The sequence below is a fragment of the Phoca vitulina genome, unplaced genomic scaffold (assembly GCF_004348235.1).
Source record: "Phoca vitulina isolate PV1807 unplaced genomic scaffold, GSC_HSeal_1.0 scaffold20, whole genome shotgun sequence".
In the NCBI taxonomy this organism is placed as follows: Eukaryota; Metazoa; Chordata; class Mammalia; order Carnivora; family Phocidae; genus Phoca; species Phoca vitulina.
This window is the reverse complement of record NW_022589723.1, coordinates 36085552-36103587: the sequence shown is the minus strand read 5'-3', so window position 1 is coordinate 36103587 and position 18036 is coordinate 36085552. Positions and strand designations below refer to the sequence as shown.

At 35.8% G+C, this 18036-nt stretch overlaps 1 protein-coding gene across 6 annotated transcripts in view; it reads right to left on the bottom strand.

Moving 5' to 3' along the window:
* LRRC49 (leucine rich repeat containing 49) overlaps positions 1 to 18036 on the bottom strand; it is a 165888-nt gene that overhangs the window by 33544 nt on the left and 114308 nt on the right. For all 6 annotated transcript variants that reach the window (XM_032418081.1, XM_032418083.1, XM_032418082.1 and 3 more), the window contains 2 exons: positions 16290 to 16453; positions 3136 to 3373 (listed from right to left, as the gene is read on the bottom strand). In XM_032418081.1, coding sequence (XP_032273972.1) covers positions 3136 to 3373; positions 16290 to 16453 — 402 coding nt within the window. The remainder of the gene's footprint in view (positions 1 to 3135; positions 3374 to 16289; positions 16454 to 18036) is intronic.

Below are 18036 nucleotides of genomic sequence, written 5' to 3'. Positions count from 1 at the left end.
CTCTCTCTTCCTTCTTCTTCTGGGATCCCAATTATTCTAATGTTGTTTCGTCTTATGGTATCGCTTATCTCTCGAAGTCTGCCCTCGTGATCCAGTAGTTGTTTATCTCTCTTTTTCTCAGCTTCTTTATTTTCCATCATTTGGTCTTCTTTATCACTGATTCTCTCTTCTGCCTCATTTATCCTAGCAGTTAGTGCCCCCATTTTTGATTGCACCTCATTAATAGCCTTTTTGATTTCGACTTGGTTAGATTTTAGTTCTTTTATTTCTCCAGAAAGGGTTTCTTTAATAACTTCCATGTGGGTCTTGCTTTTTTATCCATTCCATCACCCTATGCCTTTTGATTGGAGCACAGTCTATTTCCATTCAAAGTAATTATTGATGGGTAGTACTTATTGCCATTTTGTTGCATGTTTTATATTTGTTTTAGTAGTTCTTCCTGTTCCTTTCTTCTCTTGCTCTCTTCTCTCATGGTTTGCTGACTTTCTTTAGTGATATACTTGGATTTCTTTCTATTTTGCATATCTATTACTGGTTTTTGATTTGTGATTACCATTAGATTTATTATATAACATCTTACACATATAGCAGTCTCTATTAAGTTGATGGTTGCTTAAGTTTGAACCCATTATAAAAGCACTAAAATTTTACTCCTCTCCCCTCCACATTTTAGGTATATTGTGTCATACTTTACATCCTTTTTTGGAGTCTTTGACTGATTTTTATGGATATACTTAATTTTACTGCTTTTGTGCTTCCTACTTTTCTTACTCCTGCTTATAGTCTTTCCTTTCCACTCAGAATCCCCTTTAACAATTGTTTTAGGGCTGGTTTAGTGGTGATGAATTCTTTTAATTTTTGTTTGTCTGGGAATTTCTTTATCTCTCCTTCTATTCTGAATGATAGCCTTGCTGAATAGATCATTCTTCATTGCAGGTTTTTTTCTTTCAGTATTTTGAAGATATCATGCCACTCCTTTCTGCCCTGCAAAATTTCTGCTGAAAAAATCAGCTGGTATCCCTTGTATGTAACTGTTTTCTCTTCTCTTGCTGCTTTCAGAATTCTCTCTTTACCACTACTTTTTGCCATTTTAATTACTATGTGTCTTGGGGTGGACCTCCTTGGGTATTTTGCTGTGGGCTCTCTATGCCTCCTGAATCTGGATTTCTGTTTCTTTCCCCAGATTTGGGAATTTTTCAGCTATTATTTCTTCAAATAAATTTTCTGCTCCCTTTTCTCTGTCTTCCTCTTCTGGGGTCCCTACTGTGTGAATGTTATTATGCTTGATGGTGTTGCTGAGTTCCCTTAGTTTATTTTCATTTTTTATTATTCTTTTTCTCTCCCCTGTTCAGCTGATTGCTTTCCCTTACTCTGTCCTCCAGATTGCTGATCTGTTCTTCTGCTTCTTCTAGTCTACTATTTATTCCATTTAGTGTATTTTTAATTTCAATTACTGAGTTCTTCATCTCTGATTGTTTCTTTTTTTATGTTTTTTATCTCTTTGTTGAGGGTCTCACTGAGGTCCTCCACTCTTTTCTCAAGTCCAATGAGTATCTTTATGACCATTACTTTATATTCTCTATTAGATACATTACTTATCTCCATTTCATTTAGCTCTCTTGTGATTTTGTCTTGTTCTTTCATTTGGGACGTATTTCTCTGTCTCCTGTTCTGTCTAACTCTCTGCATCTGTTTCTGTGTGCTGAAAAAGTCAGCTCATCTCCTGCTCTTGAAAGTAGCAGCCTTAGGTAGAGGTCCTGTAGTGCCCTTGCAGAGCGATGTCCCCTGTTCACCAGAACCCAGTGTTTCAATGGTGTCTCTTATGTGTGTTGCATGTGTGCCCTACTATTGTGGCTAAGCTGTGTTTGCCTTCAGTCCAGCCATCTGGAATGGCTCTCTTTGCCTGTTGTGGGCAGGGTTTGGTCCCTGTGTTGTTAGTGGGCCAGTCTGGGGCCACCATGGGCTTGAGTTGAGTCAGACCAGGTGTCTGCCAGCGATGCAGTAGCACTGAACTGCAGGACACTTTCCCTGTGTTGTCCTCTGAGAAGCTTTCAATGGTGGGCGAGGCCTGCAGTCAGACCCGATATCTGCCCCCAGCCCATTGCTGGTGCCACAGTCAGACTGGTGTGTATGGTTATCTTCCCCTCCGCCCAGGGCAACAGTCATTTTAGAGTGGTGTTGGCCCATTTTGGGGCTGCTTGCACAGTGCCAGGGTTGTGGCACCACTTTGGATGGGCTCTGGTCAGGGGTGTATTAGAAGGGGCAGGTCCCATAGGAGAGTGCAGGTGTAGGGCTCATGGTGCCAGCAAGGTCTGCATCCATCCACTGCAGGAGGGGACCTGCAGCCACTCAGGAAACCACCTGCCCAGGCGAGGATGGAGAGGGCATGTTCACAGAAGTCTGCAGGGATGGGGCATGCTGTTCACAAGCTAGATGGAGAGTGCTGGTGTTGTGCTAGTTCCTGCAGGTGTCTGTGTATCTAGGCTGTGGAGTGGGAGAGGAAAATGGCACATGCCATTATCTTCTGACCTGTCTCTGCCCTCCCTACCCTCTTCAATGTGTCCTCTTTTTTACATTTAGTCGTGGAGAGTCTGTTCTGACAGTCTTCAGGTCATTTTCTGGGTTATTATACTGATGTGGGTGTTATCTAGCTGTATCCATAGGACGAGGTGAACTTAGGATCTTCCTATTCCACCATTTTCCCCTTCTCAAACTAATTTTAAATGAGCCACTAAAATTATTTTAAATGTTGTTAAGGGACTACTGTAAGAATTATATATAAATATACATGTCCCATTAATACCTGATAGAATAAATGAATACATAATATAGGATTAGGTGAGGTCCTGATGAATGCTTTATAAAGTAGAAATACATAATTTGAATAAAATTATATTGGTCCTTTATACTCCACAAAGAATCATTTTATAGAGAGACCATTTCTAATATTAACAGAAAACTGCAAGGCCATTTATGAATACTAATTTAAATCCCAGATCCAGAAAATCAACACAAAACCTTAGTCTCCCTGCCAGATAGAAACTGCATAAATAAAAGTTAAAACAGGTCTTTGGCCTGAACACACAAGTCATGACTGAGAATAATTCAAATATACTACTAAAAGGAAATGTTTACCAGAGAATTAGGAAATTTAATCTTCAATTTGGGAAGCACTTGGACGATTTCATCAAATTCTATGAAAGTGAAGGACACTGTTGTCACCATTCCTGCTGTTTGAACACTCCAATTCCGATCTAGAGATTCCAGTGCTCCTGAGCCATACAGGGAAAGTGTGTCCCCATCCACTTCAACAAGGTGTGTATCTGTGACAGATAAACCCTGTAAAGCATTGGTGAGTCCTGAGTCCAGAGACCTGGAAAATGCAACATACAATTTTAAATGAAAGTCTTATTATGAAAAGTAAATAAGAGACAATAAAAACCTGTTGGCAGAGGTATTTGAAATTTTATATTCATTTTTTTTTGTTTCAATAATTAAACCCAGAGCACCAAAGATTAAATTTCAATAGAATATTGGGACGTTTTGTATTCTTCTAGTTACACATTTTAATTCAAAAAGAGGCACATGTGAACAAAAAAATACCACTTTAAACCCAAATTATTTATATCAATTAAAGGTAATTGATATCCTATTTAGTTTTAAAACAATCGATTTAGTATATCATGGATATCTTTTCATGTTAGTACGAATATGTTTTCCTAATCTAAAAAGTATTCCACTGTCTAGCAAAAAAAAAAACTCTGCATTTTTCAGAATACTATTTCTATATTAAGAACCATATAATATAAAGTATATTTATAAAACACTCGGGAAGACACATAATTACTGTTAACAATAGTTTACCTCTCAGAAGCTAGATTAAGGGGTAACTCTGACTTTCTATTTTTGAATACCTCAATGTTGTTTGACATTTTGCAATTGTATACTACAGTTACAAGCAGTAAAATTAATATTTATTCCCCATTTTGAAATAAAAAATGATGAAAAATAATTCACTATTTAATATCTCTCTCTACATATGTATACATACACACACACACACACATATAAAATATACACAAAATCACTTCACATACTCCAATGAAAATGATAATAGTTACTATTTCCAAAGTAGGGGTCACATTTTCTGCAAAAGGTACCCAAATAATAGCCACAGAAGAAAAGAAACAGCTCAATCCAACTCGAATTTTCTGATTTGTGAATAGAGACATAACTATTTATTTTACCCAATCTCAAAATTCAAACAATGCTTGGCTTTTGTTTGTTATGTTTTCATTCTGCTATTTTTGCTTTCTAGCAGTATTTATTTGCCCTTACTAATATTAGTACTTTACCTTCCTTTGTGCTCCTATGAACTTTTATATACTCCTCCAATATATCACTTCTCTTACTATATCACAATTATATGTTTACAATTTGCCTTCTCTATCAGTGAATTCCTTGAGGCTAAAGACTATATTTCCTCATCTTTGGGGCTCTGGGGACTGGTAATGGGCTTTTCACAATGTATGTTGAATAAATGAATTATTAAAGATCTTAAAATTTTTTAGAATGCTGATATTGGAGGAAAAGACTGAGAAACCATTACCTTGTTGGTTTATCATGTCTTACTGGACTTACATGCACTTCTTACAGAGGCACCAGTTAACCTGTAACACATCTGTGTATACAGTAATAAGCTGGGTAATAACAGTCAATTTGAAGTGAATATGCAACCAAGAAAATACAGAGTCTTTATTTCTGCCAGACTAGTGCTTAAGACAATGATTATTATATGACAGTAGTTAGACATTCAACGAGCAGTACTATTTGAATAACCTATAATCCTATAAAGGTAAAAGCTGATAACAGAACAAAAATAAGATGGAATTAAGAGTTCCTTATATTGTACTTTGTCTGATAGCTTTGTGTTGAGCTATGTAAAGCATACAATAATTTCTGGAATAAGATAAAGGATAGGCGTTCTATTTCACTGCCACCAAAATATAGAAGGCTTGCTGAAGAGAGTGCATACCCCTGTTACAGCACTTACCACACTGCATGGCAATTACCTGCTTGTCTGTCTCTCTTACCAAACACTGTGATCCTTGAGCGCTCCAACTTTGCCACATTAGTAGATCCAGCATCTAGCACAGCTCCTAGCACATGTTGTGTTCAGTAAATATTTCTTTTTTTTTTCTTTTTAAGATTTTATTTATTTATTTGATAGAGAGAGACATAGCGAGAGCAGGAACACAAGCAGGGGGAGTGGGAGAGGGAGAAGCAGGCTTCTCGCAGAGCAGGGAGCCTGATGTGGGACTCGATCCCAGGACCCTGGGATCATGACCTGAGCCGAAGGCAGACGCTTAACGACTGAGCCACCCAGGCGCCCTCAGTAAATATTTCTTGAATGAATTAATGAAGTGAGACAATTACGAAGTTTTTAATGACTGTCTCTTGAATCTTAAGAAGGATGTTCTGACTATAAGCTGTGGTTTCAGCAAAGGGGCAGAATCAGTGATACAGATACAGATTATAAGGGTTAGCAAGGTTTTCTCAGGTGAGGCAAAAGCAAATGAAGAAATAAGGTCAAGGAAAGAAAAAAAAAAAAAAACCTAGCTAGTTGATACAATGATGCCTAATGGCCATGATATCCAGCAAACCAAGTTCATTTTAATGTAAAAATGATGGGGAATCGCAGCTATGAATAGTCCTTTGGAAGTGTCTTACCTTTCTTTTTCTTTTCCATATGATTAAAAGTTAAAGAATATAAACTCCAAGATAAAAGTCTTTCATCAGAAAGGGATTATTTATTTTGTATAAAGGTTTGTCAAGCAAACTATTGGGAAAATAAGTGAAATAATAAATAAGCCTACACTCAGCAAAACAGTAATATGGTTACAAAAGAAAGCAGAAGTAATCTCTAACTTACATAGATTTCACATGGGCATTCTGTAAAAAACAAATGGTGAGTTTTCTGGGCTACAGAAAGGTTCATCCTTCTCAACAGGATATGTAGCACCTGTTAAACAGGTCACACAATAGCTCACCCATTTCAGTTATTTTCTGAATGAGGCTTGGGTTTCGCCTCAAACTCTGGCCAACATAGAGTAGAGGAACCTGTTCTTTGGGGAAGGTGTGCTCTGATTTGCATAAGAAATTACTTGGAAAGTTTGCTAAAAATTTGTTTATATGTTGAGTTTTCCTTGTATGCTTAGTTGGTGTGTCCACATTTTTGCAGTTATACATACATACATATTACTTCATTAGTTCATTTATTTAGCAAACATTTGCTGAAAGCCCATTATATACAGGGCACTAAGGATTCTGGCATAGGCAACTACCTCATCTGTATTGATAAGGACAGTCAGTGTAGAGATCATGTACAAGTGTTGAGTATATCAAAACTTTTCCTCACTTTTATAGGGCTATAGTCCCAGAAATATAACTGCTCTAATCATACTCTGCAATTAATTTAATAAACACATGAAATAAAATTAAACTGAAATGACCTCAACCTCTCTTAAACAAATAGGTTTATCTGTAGAGCTTACTATGTGTCAGGTATTATGATAGGCACTGGGGATATAAAGATAAATTAAGACTTACTTGCCCTTAAAGAGCTCCCAATATGGATGGAGGGTAGAGAACAAGACAAATATATATATTAATTGTAATACAATATGCTCATTTTCATATATTGAGTATTTAAATGATATGCTATGAGAATACAGAGGAAGGAATTCTTCTAGTGGGGAGAAGTCAGTTTTCAAAAGGAGGTAACATTTGAACTCATCCTTAAAAGATGAATAGTAGAATTTCACCAGAATTAGAAGGAGGAAGCACACTTCTGGTAAGAAAAACTAAATGAAGAAAGGCACAGAAGACTAATTACATATACCATATTCAGGTAAGAACAATTTCAATATGGCTAAAACACTGAAACATATGGAAGAGTCGCAGCTGAAGATGAAGCTGAAAAGTCAGATTTTATCCTATGAGGTTGAAGAGCAGAAAAAGTAATAAAAGAGCAAAATAAAAAGGTAACAGGACCATATTTGATGCACATTTTTAAGCATCTCCAATGTGTCTCCACGGAGCTAGGTGCTGGTGCTGGTTACAAAGATGAACAAGACATTTCTCGATCCTCAAGGCTCTACTTCTGAGAGATAAGTTGGCCAACTTTGTGGAAGATGTAGCAGGGAGAGGCTGGATGGAGGGAGATTAGATTAGTAGGAAAAGCAGTGCTATGGTGTTGACTAGATCATATAAGGGCATAACAGAAAGGAGGTCATGGTAGTGGAAATGGAATTGGCAAGAACACCAGACAGACCTTAGTTCAAATCCCAGATCTGCCACTGATAAACAGAGGACTGAGGGAGCAAGTTAGTTTCTTTGTAGTTTCGGTTCCTTGTATGTAAATGGTGATTATAATACATATTTTTTCAAAGTTGTTATAAACTAGAAGTATTCAAAACCATATCTCACGCTCTCAGCTCAATACAATTTAGTGATTATTATTAATAAAAGAAGAGAACATAGATAATAACATGTTTAAGAAAAAATAAAAGCAGGGGCGCCTGGGTGGCTCAGTCGTTGGGCGTCTGCCTTCGGCTCAGGTCATGGTCCCAGGGTCCTGGGATCGAGCCCCGCATTGGGCTCCCTGCTCGGCGGGAAGCCTGCTTCTCCCTCCCCCACTCCCCCTGCTTGTGTTCCCTCTCTCGCTGTGTCTCTCTCTGTCAAATAAATAGATAAAATCTTTAAAAAAAAAAAAAGAAAGAAAAAATAAAAGCAGAACTTAGTGACTGACACTGGGGAATAAAGGAGAGGAAAGCATCAAATGCTGTTCAAATTTTTAGAGTAGGTGACTGGGTCAAGTGGTCTAGTTTTCAACCCCTGTCTAGTCTAAATTAACACTCGGAGAAATGTGGCATTCTTCTATGGAGGATCCATGTTTTAAAATTTGTTTTCCCATAAAGCCCAATACATTTCCACATATATTTCCCACCTCAAATATTTATTGAACAGTAGGCAATCTGCCATCAAATAGGAATTCTCTTCAAGATCTTCACAATCAAGTCATTAATTACAAGTACAAATGTTCATTTAGTCACTTGATCTTTATATAGAATGAGTCAGAAAAATATTCTATGCCTTCTCTAAGAAAAGTGGGGTAATTAATTTAATGCAATAAAGTAACGAGTCCCTGAAAGCCAGGCTAAAAAAAGAATATACTCTTAAATGCCTAAATGGAAAAAAAAAGACAATATTTCAGAGGATTATGGGGTTTTCTGGTGTGTTTTTAAAAATCCTTAGGCTTTCTATAACAAGTTAGAACAGAAAGACTTAAGATATTTCGGAAGATTCTTTTCCCAATGAGTAAGTGGTGCTGATTCCTATGATAACGTATTTTATGAATTTCTATTACAACATTTGTAGGTGTGGAAATTCATTTTATGCATTATATTTTATTATGGTAGTGTTGGCTAAAGTACCACAGTCTTCATAGACAGGAAATGACCAAAAATAAACCAGCTTCACTGCATGCATCCAATGTAAGCAAAGAAAACATTACACCAAGTACTTTCCCATTTCTGGCAGGAGAAAGAAACCTGCAATATGTCATTTTACTGTAGAGCTGTCCCAAGTACTGTGAACAGTGAAATCATTAATGGGATATACCAAAGTTTTATAGAATTTCTTCTCTTTATGTGCCTATAATTTTTTCATGGATACTTGTTTCCAGGCATTTGTTACACACCCATAAGTCAAAGGTCACAGATACTCTAACACAAGAATTAGCCACTTTTTTGGCATTATGAAAAACTAAAGACTATAAATGGGATTGTTAAAAATGGAAAAACTTATGTAGTATTAAAAAACAAATTGGAACCCTAAGGAAGGGACTTTGTGACCCTCTAGCTTTCTACCTTCAGAAAGAGTAAGGCTTATATCATTTTAGAAAGATGAAATTTAATTACATTTTAAAGACAGAGAATATAGTAACACAACTTCTAAAATTTAAAACATTTCACTGTGTACTTTCAGATAAACTAGCACAAAGACTGAACACATATGTTTGAAATCTCCCTCTAAAACCCCATTAAAGTAATTGAACTGATGCAAACCCACAACAACAAGTACAACAGTTGGGGGTAGGGGAGGGACCATCTGCTGTAAGAAGTTTCAGAAAACTTCTGGAAGCTGGAAAGTAAAAAATGTTGAATGACGAAGAAAAACAAAGGAAGTTATTGTTTGGAATATGCACTGGGGACAAGAACAAAGATGATAGCCAAACTGCCCAGTAGGACTTTTGGAAAGGAAAGAACAGTAGATATGATAGAAGATGGGAGTAGAAGTAAGACTGAATATGGGGGCTTTAATTGAAGATCTGTTAGAGGACCCTACCACCTACTTCTCCCACTGTCAATAAAACAGGCCGAGTGGCATTGCAGATCAGTGGGAGAAGGAAAGAACACTCAGTATGTAGCAGTAGGGCAATTGGTTACTCCTAATGAGAAAAACAAACAAATCAGACCTCAATCTCAAACTTAAAAATCAATTCCAAGTGTAATAAAAACTAAAATATGAAAAGCGAAATTTTAAACCTATTTAGGAAGACAAAATTGGAGGATATTTTTATAATCTCAATGTAGTAAAGGATTGTTTTTTTCTTAAATACAACCCAAATGGGTAAACCATAAAAGAGAAGGTATATATATTGGGTATCTTCAAGATACAAATGTTATTTAAAGGCAAAGACGTTATGAGAATGCTTGGGGGAAAGCAGAGAGTGAAAAGAAGGCCCAGAACTACAATCTGAGTAACTCTACCATCTAGAGAAGTACTTGAGGATATTAGAAAGATACATAAGGCAAGAAAAAGCTACTAGTAATATGATGTAAAATAATAAACTGTAAACAATGGTCCAAAAGGAAATAATAAGACTAAATTAGGTCAGGGAGATAGCAGGCTTCAAGAAGAGTAAATTCCTTTCAATAGATAAACAAGAAGTTCAAAGAAACTGGAATGTAGTAAAGGCAGCACAAATTTCTTTGTTTATTTTTTTTTTAAGATTTTATTTATTTATTTTGACAGAGAGAGACACAGTGAGAGAGGGAACACAAGCAGGGGGAGTGGGAGAGGGAGAAGCAGGCTCCCCGCGGAGCAGGGAGCCCGATGCGGGGCTCAATCCCAGGACCCTGGAATCATGACCTGAGCCGAAGGCAGATGCTTAACAACTGAGCCACCCAGGCGCCCCCAAATTTCTTTGTTTAATTAATAATAATTAATTAATCCTCTGCAGAAGGCAGAGGATGCCATATTTATGGTCCTGAAAGAAAAAACTTGCAACCAAGAATTCTATATCCAGCAAAGCTGCACTTTGAAATGGAGAAATTAAGACATTTCCAGATAAACAAAAGCTGTGAGAGTTCATTGCTAGTACATTTGCCCTACAAGAAATGCTAAAGTAGTCACTTAGATTGAAATAAAAGGACACTAGACAGTAACTCAAAGCCATATGAAGAAATAAAGAATACCAGAAAAGGTAATTACACAGGTAAATATAAAAGCCAATATAACTCTATTTTTGACTGGTAAATTTTCTTTTTCTCTATATGATTTAATAGACAAATGCATAAAATAGTAATTATAAATCTATGTCAATGTGCACATAATGTATAAAAATGAAATTTGTGACAATAACAAACAGAGTGAAACTATATAGGAGCAAAGTTTTTATATATTATTGCAAGTAAGTTGGTATTAATGCAAACTAAATTGTTATTAATTAAGATGTTAACTATAATCCCCAGGGTAACAACTGAGACAATAGCTAAGAAATACATACAGTAAAAGGAATGAGAAGAGAATCACAATGGCACACTAAAAAGTCCTTGAACATAAAAAAATAGTGGAGGAATTGAGGAACAAAAAATATATATGACAGAAATCAAAGAGCAAAATGACAGAATTAAGTGCTTTCTTACCAGGATTTGATAGATTAAATTCTCCAACTAAAAGGTGATTATTAGCAGAATGGATTAAAAAAACAAGACTCAACTATATGCTGTCTACAAGATTAAAAGACACAACAGATTGAAATTGGAAGGATGGAAAATGATATTCCATGCAAATGATAACCAAAAGAGCTAGAGTGGCTGCTAATATCAGACAAAAGAGACATTGTGTCAAAAAGTGTTACAAGAGACATAGAAGGACATTTTATATCGATAAAAGGGTCAATCCATCAGGAAGGCGTGACAATTATAAACATATTGCACTTAATGTCCAAAATATCTAAAGCAAGAACTGACAGAATTGAAGGGAGCAATAGTTCTGCAATCATAGTTGGAGATTTCAATACCCTACTTGCAATAATGGATAGAATAACTAGGTAGAAAAATCAATAAGGAAATAGAGGACTTCAAGAGCACTATATATCAACTAGATCTAACATACATAGAAGACTCTACCCAATGACATTAGAATGCACATTCTTCTCAAGTGTGCATGATAACATTCTTCAGAATAGACTATATGTTAAGCCACAAAACAAGTCTCACATAAAACATCTCTAAAAACAATGGAATAAAACTAGAAATCAGTAACAGAGAGAAATCTGGAAAATTCACAAGTGTATGGAAATTAACAAACTCTTAAACAATGGGTCAATGAAGAAATCACAAGGGAAACTAGAAAAATATAGCTCATAGAAAGCTGCAATGCAAAAAAGTGGGAGAAGTAAAGGGTAGACGCATCTTGCATAATGCAAATTTGAGAGCTAATATTTATAGCAGATGGAAAAAGAAATAGAGATTTAATTATAGTAAATTACAAAAGTTATCAATAAAAGAACTCTAGGTATACAGTGTTGGGGGGATAACAAGTAAGTGAGCGAATCCTCATCTATTATAGCAAAAAGTCTATCTAAATCTTTTAAGTTGAGAAAACATAATATACAGGTAGAGATCTGGTCAAAAAGGAGTTAGCAAGATATTATAAAAAAAAAAAAAAACACAAACATCAACCACATAAGGAAAAGGAAAATCAGGTGAATGTGCTATCAGAAAAATCAATGCAAAGAGCTTTTCAAGATGAACAGTATCAACTATGTCAAATGGTGTGGAGAGTTCAAGTATAAAATAAGGATTTCCAAGTTGAAGAAGTCAATCTGGATGCTCCACTAAGAGTCCCTGGTATATACATGTACAAGGTATAATCAGCTCTTCTAGAAATATTTCTATCTTTCTGATGTAAGAGATTTTACATGAATCAGACAACCACAAACTAAATTGAAGAAATTATCTATTACCACTAGAAGTTGTAAGTAATTTTGCATTAAGTTTTACCAATAATTCACTATCTTTAGAGTTTTACTTTTCTGACTTCAAATATCATCTTTATCTCCTTGACTTCACAGTTTTTAAGTCATTAAAAGGGTCAGACCAAGATAATGTAATGGTGTCTCCATGGCACTTTGAACTTACATCAGTAAAAAATAAATTTTTTGCCAGAAATTGTGGATCCCTTTCCAATGATTCATTACTGTTCTCCACATCCTCTCCACTGAACACATACATCACTTTTCCCATCTCTCCCAAAGTCTTCCTTTGTGCTTCTTGCTTAAAAGGCCTTTGACTTTGGGGAACTTCTAATAAAAATTCTGAAACTCTTGGCAGTAACTACAAGGCATAACGATTTTCACTAACAGATACTTCCTCTTTCTCTTGGAACTGAATGCTTGTTTTTGAGACCATAAAAGTGAAGACTCCATAAGTTTAAATTATTTTAGAGGGTCACAGAATTTTTGGCCATGAGCTGCCTGAAAAGTTCAAAGTGCTGGGAAGATCATATTAACAGTCTGCAATCCATACCTATCAGAGATCGTTTTCCCAGGTAAAAGAGCCAATTAATAAACAAAGCCACTTCTGCACTCACTGTTGCTGCCAATCCTAGTAAAACGTGAACAGTGAACAGCCCTGTAACAGGAGCATAGGATACATGACTTAGACTGGAAGGAGATAAGGCTGAGCACTGTTGAATTGGTTCCCGGTTCCACACCTAGCTCTACCATCACTAACTTCAATATCTACAATAATAGCTTCAACTGATCTCTCTCCGATGACTCTTACTTCTACTCTTCTCTAACAACCCACTCCCATGGCCACAATAATGGCCTCCAAATTGCTCTTAGGTATGTTCCACCTTTAAAATCTTCAACTTCAGGGGTGCCTGGGTGGCTCAGTCATTAAGCGTCTGCCTTCGGCTCAGGTCATGATTCCAGGGTCCTGGGATCGAGCCCCGCATTGGGCTCCCTGCTCGGCGGGGAGCCTGCTTCTCCCTCTCCCACTTCCCCTGCTTGTGTTCCCTCTCTAGCTGTCTCTCTCTGTCAAATAAATAAATAAAATCTTTTAAATAAATAAATAAATAAAAATTAAATTAAATTAAATCTTCAACTTCAAAAACTTAACTCTGACCATAAATTCCCACTATTCCAACTCACTCCTTCATATGCTTCTCATCTTCAACTTCATTTAGACTTCCAGTCTTAGAAATACTAAATTTTCTCCTAATCTGTTGGCAACCTTCTATTTTTCATACTTTAAAAATCTAGCCTAGACCATATGGCCCATCATTTCTTTCTTTTATCATTATAGTTGAATTTTTTATTCTTTATCTTTGATCCTTTTTCTCCTTACTCTTTATCAAACATATAGCTTCTCTACTCTTATTCCTACTTATTCTGTGCTCCTGGAATACTCATTCGACAATTCAGACTATAGTTGCTACAATTTCATGGTCTCTAACCTTATTTAGTTCCTCAGAATTTTCCTTCAATCTTTCAACACTTCCCTAATTAGCTCCCTCTGGATACCAAACAAGACCTGAAAATATGGAGATATACCATGATCTTTAAAGTGATGATTTATTATCTTAACAATGTCAATACTTCTGAAATGAATAACTTAAATGTCATTTGAATACAATTCTTAACATTTCCATTTAGATTAAATAGTTTTTCACTGAAGTATAATTAGCGTACAATGTTGTATCAGTAGATTAAATGATTTTAAGGTTCATATGGAAGAACAAGTGTGTGAGAATTAAAACTCTGAATAGTGAAAGCAGATTTCCCCTACATAGATATTAAAACTTACTATGAAACTACTATAGTCAAGCAGCTTTGGTATTGGCATTAAAACAGATAAATAGATTAGTGAAATGGAATAGAAAGTCCAGAAATAGGGGTGCCTGGGTGGCTCAGTCGGTTAAGTGTCCAGCTCTTGATTTCAGCCCCGGTCATGATCTCAGGGTCCTGAAATCGAGCCCTGCATCCGGCTCTGTGCTTAGCGTGAAGTCTGTTTGAGATTTTCCCTCTACCTCTGCCCCTCCCACTCATGCTCTCTCTCTCTCAAATAAATAAATCTTAAAAAAAAAGTCTAGAAATCTATCCAAATATTTACAGGAACTTAATATAAGATGAAAACGGCATTCTCATTAAAAAAGAGAATACTTTAATTAAGAAATGCTATTATCAAATTGACCAACTGAAATAAAAGCAAGTTAGACTCTTACCTAACACTATGTATAAAAATAAAGTTGATGTAGAAAGGACTAATTTTTAAAACCTTATTAAAATTTTAGAATATAATGTATAAGATTATTTGGATAAACTTGGGTCTAAGAAAACTTCTTAAGGAAGATAGGAAAAAATGTTTTTTAGAAAACAGCAATCAGAAACTGACTTGTGTAGCATTTCATAAATCTAAAGCTCAGGGCTATAAAGTTTTAACTTTATAAAGTGTTATACTTCTGATCAAGTAAAATGATATTAAAAAAAGCTCTAGGGCAATATAAGAATGATATATATTTGTTATATAAATTATCAATTAAAATTTCTGTTCTTTTTGCTTTATTTTGCTAGCTCAAAGAGCTGAGAAGTTCAACATATGGATATGATACCCAAGTGAGCTGAAGGAAGTACACTGATCAACCTGAATTAATCCTGTAACTAAAATTTTTGAAGTATATTTGTCTAAATATATGTCACACTCTTTAACTCCAAGAAAACTTCCAAAATATTAGTCTAATGCCTCTTGTTATTTTCTTCATGACATTCTTTGTATATTAAAAGTTTAAAGAATATGACCTAAAAACTTGAAAGAAAATCTACATTATATTTAGTATGAAGTGTGCTTTAGAATTTGGTTAAGGTCATTAGATAATGGTACTTCATCAAATGAAACAAAACTGAAATGCATCTTATCTTTGATTTTTAGGCTTTGTTTTAAATTATATAAATATATAAATTATATGTTTTTAAAATTATAATAAACTATAAAGATATATATGCTTTATATCTATCTCATTTACTTGATTCCAATAGGCTCTCTTAAGAGGAAGAGAAATATGTAAAATCTACATAGTGTACTCAGATTTGCTCATAAACCAGGGCTATATTTTATGTGACACATATGTTATAGAAGAAAAGAGGTTGTGAGCCACTGGAATAGATCGATATTATAGAACACACCTGGAGTAGTTATTCAGATTTTATGCCAAAATTGCTTAATTACTACTAGTTAGGAGTAAGGTTTCATGCTGGCTGCTGGGGACATGAAAGAGGTCAAGACAATCAAGAATCAGAATCCGGTTTCTTTTCCTCTTCAAGCTTACACTCTAGTGGGGAAGACAGATATGAAACAACTAATTACCCACTCGTTATTTAATTATGGTTATGGTAAGTGCTGGTAAGGGGAAGTACACAGTACTGAGACGTAAGAGGTATCCGATCTAGCTGAGTCTCCAGGATGTAGTTAGGGAAGGCTTTTCGAGGGACGGGAGGTTCAACTTTAAGACCTTCGGGCTGGCGTTAGCTAGGTCAGGGGGAGGGAAGAAGTGGCAGGGGACTGTACAACTGTTTGTAGGAGAAAGGCTCCGAGCTAGGGAGTAACTGAACTGCAAGCCAATGATGCGGCATTGCAACAGGGGCTGATGGGATGGGATGAAAGAGGTGAGGTGGGTAGAGGGCCTCCTAGGCTACAATAGGTAATCGAGATTTTTTTTTCCTATGAAAAACAGGAAACCACTGAAGGGTGTTTTCATTAGGGGTCAATTTATATGTTTAGTTTTTCTGTCTTCATTTTTAAATTTAAAATTCTGATCTCAGTAGGTTTTCTTAAGAAAACTATTTTTAAACAATTGTATGTGAAATGGTTTGCCATTTCTGCTCCAAATTTAGTTCTCCAAAGACACTGGTACCTAGAAAGAATACCACTGCATACCCTGTTTCCTCTGGAAATGCAGAGACGGTGCTTCCGTGGAGCTGAGAAGGGTCCTGAGAAGAGTCAGAAACTTTTCTATCTTGATTTGGAGCAATATTGGGTATTCGATGCTGTTGCAAGTCCCACTTTCGAGCTACGTTGTTAATTGTTAACCTTTTCTTCTCCTATGAAAAAGAATTATATAATGCAACTTTTATAGCAAGAGAGTATCCCCGAAACACATTGTTTATACTACTTATCATACTTTTAAAAGGAGTCTATTCCTTAAAAGTAGCTATAAATAGGTACCCTCAAAGTACAAGTGGCCTTTATTTACCCTGTGCATTCAAACATCTCAACAGTGGTCTATCATCCTTAAAGAGAAAAAATTACACACAAATAATAATTACTCCCATTGAAGATATGAAAATTCACTCTCTGAAAGTTTAATTTGACAGAAATTTTTACACTTGTTATCTAAGATTTTAATTTGAAAGACATTTATATGCCTTGGTATTTAAACATAGCAAGAAGAAAACTAATAATATCTTAATTTTCCTACCCAATAATTCAGGCCAGTATGATGGAACAATCTTGGTTGAAAGGTGGGGAGAAGAAGAGGGATTGATCGATGTTCCGAGCTTCACAGAATGAATTACAATGTCTGAAAACTACTCGTTACAGAAAGACTATGAAAAGAAATTGTACTAGGTTGAAATATTTCTAGGCAACTAGTACCATCCCAGATAAATAGGAAAGAAGTTAGTTAATTCATTATATGCAATGGATGCCTTAGGATAGTGGTTTTTCTTTAGGGCGCCTCAAATCACCTGGAGGACTTACTAAAACACCAATTGCTGGTTCTCACCCCATCCTGATTTAGTGTGTTTGAGGCGGAGCTTGAGAATTTGCATTTCTAAAAGCTCCCGGCTGCCCTTAAGGCTACTGCCCCAAGGACCTCACTGTGAGAACCACAGACTTTAGGTATTGGGGCTCCATGCTCTCACAGAAATATGTTGAGAAATGCAGATCTACACTACTGAAAGAAAATGTGCAAGGTTGAAATGTTTCTACTCAGCTTATATAAATTGATAAGGAAAATAATCAGTATTCTGGTAAAGTGTCCATGATCGAAAGTTAGCATCTTTAAATGGCATGTCAATACGGTCAGAGTGCTGAAAGCAGACATCTTCCCTTTCCTCTTTACTGAGAGCACTCATCCAAGGACAGATCAGCCATGTGACACCGACCCCTCCTCACCTGCTGCCTCCGGAGTCAGGGTTAGGAAAATTCTTTGCCCATTTCCTCAGTGCAAATACACATGCAGAATAACGAACGTTTAGTTCCATCTCTCTGTCTATATTTGGACACCGAAAATTTTAGCATCGAAAAATAGCATTGGGTAGGAATGAAAAGTGATGACAAAGCTTAATTAAAGCTAAACTTTCTAAAAGTTCTGTTTCTGTGTTTAAAAATGTTTTTAGCATGGGTTCTTTTTCTATTGCTTGGTATTTCAAATTTGACTGTTAAATGGGTTATACTTAATATGCATTTACTTCTGAGACTTTTGGACACTTTATGTAGGTCTTCCTTATCTAAAGCAAGTAGGAATCTGCTATTCGACTGTAAAAAATTTTTTTTCCCAAATCTACACTAAAAGGCATCTTACCTTAAGGAATTCTATTTTAGTTATTCATAGATAACTGGTACAACTCAATTCTTAACCTAAGTAGTGTCATTTTTGCTCAGTACCAGGCCACTTTGAAAG